The 2,648-nt window shown below is 54.6% G+C and overlaps 1 protein-coding gene across 1 annotated transcript in view; it reads left to right on the top strand.

Annotated features, from left to right (window-relative positions):
• The window catches only part of DLX5 (distal-less homeobox 5), a 1,414-nt gene extending 638 nt beyond the window's left edge, over positions 1–776 (top strand). The window contains exon 2 of the mRNA XM_014312137.1: positions 87–776. Within this exon, the coding sequence (XP_014167612.1) occupies positions 87–419 (333 nt within the window). The 3' untranslated portion in view covers positions 420–776. The remainder of the gene's footprint in view (positions 1–86) is intronic.
• The last annotated feature ends 1,872 nt before the right edge of the window (positions 777–2,648 follow it).

A 2,648-nucleotide genomic window follows, 5' to 3' on the forward strand; every position in this document is an offset into this window, starting at 1 on the left:
GGCTTGCCAGGCGGGCATTAATGGTGTTGCTTTCCCTCCCCACTCCCCCTTTCCTCCCTTATCCTCTCCTCCCGCCCCGCTCCCAGGTGAAAATCTGGTTTCAGAATAAAAGATCCAAGATCAAGAAGATCATGAAAAACGGGGAGATGCCTCCGGAGCACAGTCCCAGCTCCAGCGACCCCATGGCCTGCAACTCTCCACAGTCACCTGCGGTTTGGGAACCTCAGGGCTCGTCCCGCTCCCTCAGCCACCATGCCCACGCACACGCTCACCCTCCAAACTCCAACCCGTCCCCTGCATCCAGCTACCTGGAGAGCTCCACTTCCTGGTACCCCGCTGCCAACTCCATCAACTCTCATCTCCAACCCCACGGCTCCCTACAGCACCCGTTAGCGCTGGCCTCTGGGACGATTTATTAGAGCCTGACCCTTATTATTTTATTATTTTTTGTTGTTCCTTGGACTCCTGTGTTTTACTGTTAAGGAATAATACAAAAGGAATGCATATGGGGAATTTTTAAAAGGGAAAAGAAACAAACAAAAAGATTAAAATGTGTAAAGCTTGTGCATGTAACTTATTGCATTTCAAAGGAAACCCTTTTTTATACAATATGGACGTTTTTTGGCTCAGCTGTGGACACTATCATTGGTGCCTTGAAATCTTTGACCTCAACTTTTCCAGAGACTTTTTTCAATGTTATTTTAACCCTGTAAATAATTGTAGATAGAGGAATTAAACTGTATATTCTGAATAAAATAAAATTATTTCGACCAAGAGAAATGTTTCCAAATTACCCCTTCTTCTATTAATAAGAGGAAAAAAATATAATACTAATTTGCTTTCAGAAAGAAAGTGAGGAAAGAGGACGGGAGCTGGGAGTTCATGTTCTGTTCCAGTGCCGTGCAGTGCCACCACAGTCTGGCAGGATCTGGCCCTTGCAGGTACCCGTGGTGCTCTCTCCCCGCTGGGAAAGGGGCTCTGGCAAGAGCGCGTCCATCCCACTGCACAGTGCTGTAAGCTGAAGGGAAAGCTGCCCATCCTGATGCGAGAAAGCGAATCTCTTGCCTTAAGCCGCCCTGAATCCTTTCCTGAGAGCAATTAGCGTCGAGAGCTGCACACTCCACAGCCCATCAGTCGCCCGTGTGCGCTCGGCTAATTATACAAATTACGTTTCCGTCAAAGGGAGCCACTAAATATGAGAAAAGAATAAAATGAGGGCCCCGCTCCCCTCGCTCCTGCTAAAAGCCTGCGGCGGCTTCGACTGAAGGAGGAACGTTTCAGAGGTACTTTTACTGTTTTTGTTTTATTTCTACACGATTTAGGGGAAAACCCTTGCGTCAAAGCTGTCGCTGGCGCTGCCCAGTGCTGGGGGCACGGCTTGGCGAGATGGCCGGAGTGCTGCCCATGGCGCGGACCCCCGCACGGAGCATGGGCTCCCTCTCTCCCAGTCGAAATCCTGGCTCGGGGCCCCCGCGGCGGCGCACATTCCCACGGGGACCCCCATCCCAGGGGGCAGCGGTAACCCACGGCCGTGCGGGGCACGGCGGCAGCAGTGAACGTGCCAAAGGCGTCGCTGGAAGGATCCCCGAGATGAAAGATGCCCCTCTGGCAGCTGAGGCTGGCGGGGAGAGTGCTGGAAGGGGGGGAGGCGAGGCCTGAAAAGGCACGCTCCTGCCCTGGGGCGCACTTACCTATCTCCAGTCTTCCTCCCCGCTGCCCTCCCCCTCCTTTTTTCTCCTTCCTCTCCTGCCTGCCATGTTTTGTGCGTGTGCGTGATTGTGGTTTGCGCAGTTTTCTCCCCAAAGAAAGAAGCCCGCGTTTGCTGTTTTGTAGCAGGTTTGGGGGTTGGTAAATGTCTTGCAGTACAATAGACCAGTTTGTTCGGTTGTGCTCCCTGCACGCCGGGGAGGCTGCGGGGGTGCCGGAGGCACTGCTGCCCACCCTGCCCGCCGCCGGAGAGCGGTCGCCGTGCCCCATCTCTTCCGCCCTTCTGGGGACCGTCTCCTGCTCTTTTAACTCGCAAGGTTTCAGGGACTTCGCACGACCCTGGGGCTGACGAGGAGCTCGGCTTCATCTCTTCTGCTCAATTCCATCCTGTGCAAAAATTTTTTTTAAACTTGACCCTTTCATTTTCTTCAGCTCTTTTCCTCATTTCCCTCTAGACAAGCATTCAACCTGCAGTAAGAAATTCTCCCCTCCCGGAGGTCACTTCCCTTTGCAGAAAGGTTTGGACACAGGAGGTGGAAGTCAATTTCCCAGGTGGGTCCACCCACCCCTTTCTCTGAGGAGCTGCCGCGGGGCTGTTGGGTTACGGTAACCTGCCGCGGCCGGGACGGCCCGGACGGACAGCGCTGAAACAGCTCCGGGAAGGCGGAATGCCGGCCAGAAATGGGAATTCTCACCGCGGCCGCTGGACTAGGCATCGCTCTCCTCTCCAAACCAGCCGGGTCAGCTCGGCTTGGTTTCCATGCTGGTCCCCCTCCCTGCTTAATTTCTCCTCCTCCCAGAGCGGGTTGGTGTTGGGCAGGTCGGGAAAAGCCTGGCATCCCTCCCCTGGTGAGGATAAGAAAGAAATGCCCTCGGCGGGGTCCCCGTCTCATGGCCCCGACCTCGATGAACGCTCAGAGTCTATGGCCGCCCGCCCGTCG

Source organism: Geospiza fortis, unplaced genomic scaffold (assembly GCF_000277835.1).
Source record: "Geospiza fortis unplaced genomic scaffold, GeoFor_1.0 scaffold138, whole genome shotgun sequence".
Lineage (NCBI taxonomy): Eukaryota > Metazoa > Chordata > Aves > Passeriformes > Thraupidae > Geospiza > Geospiza fortis.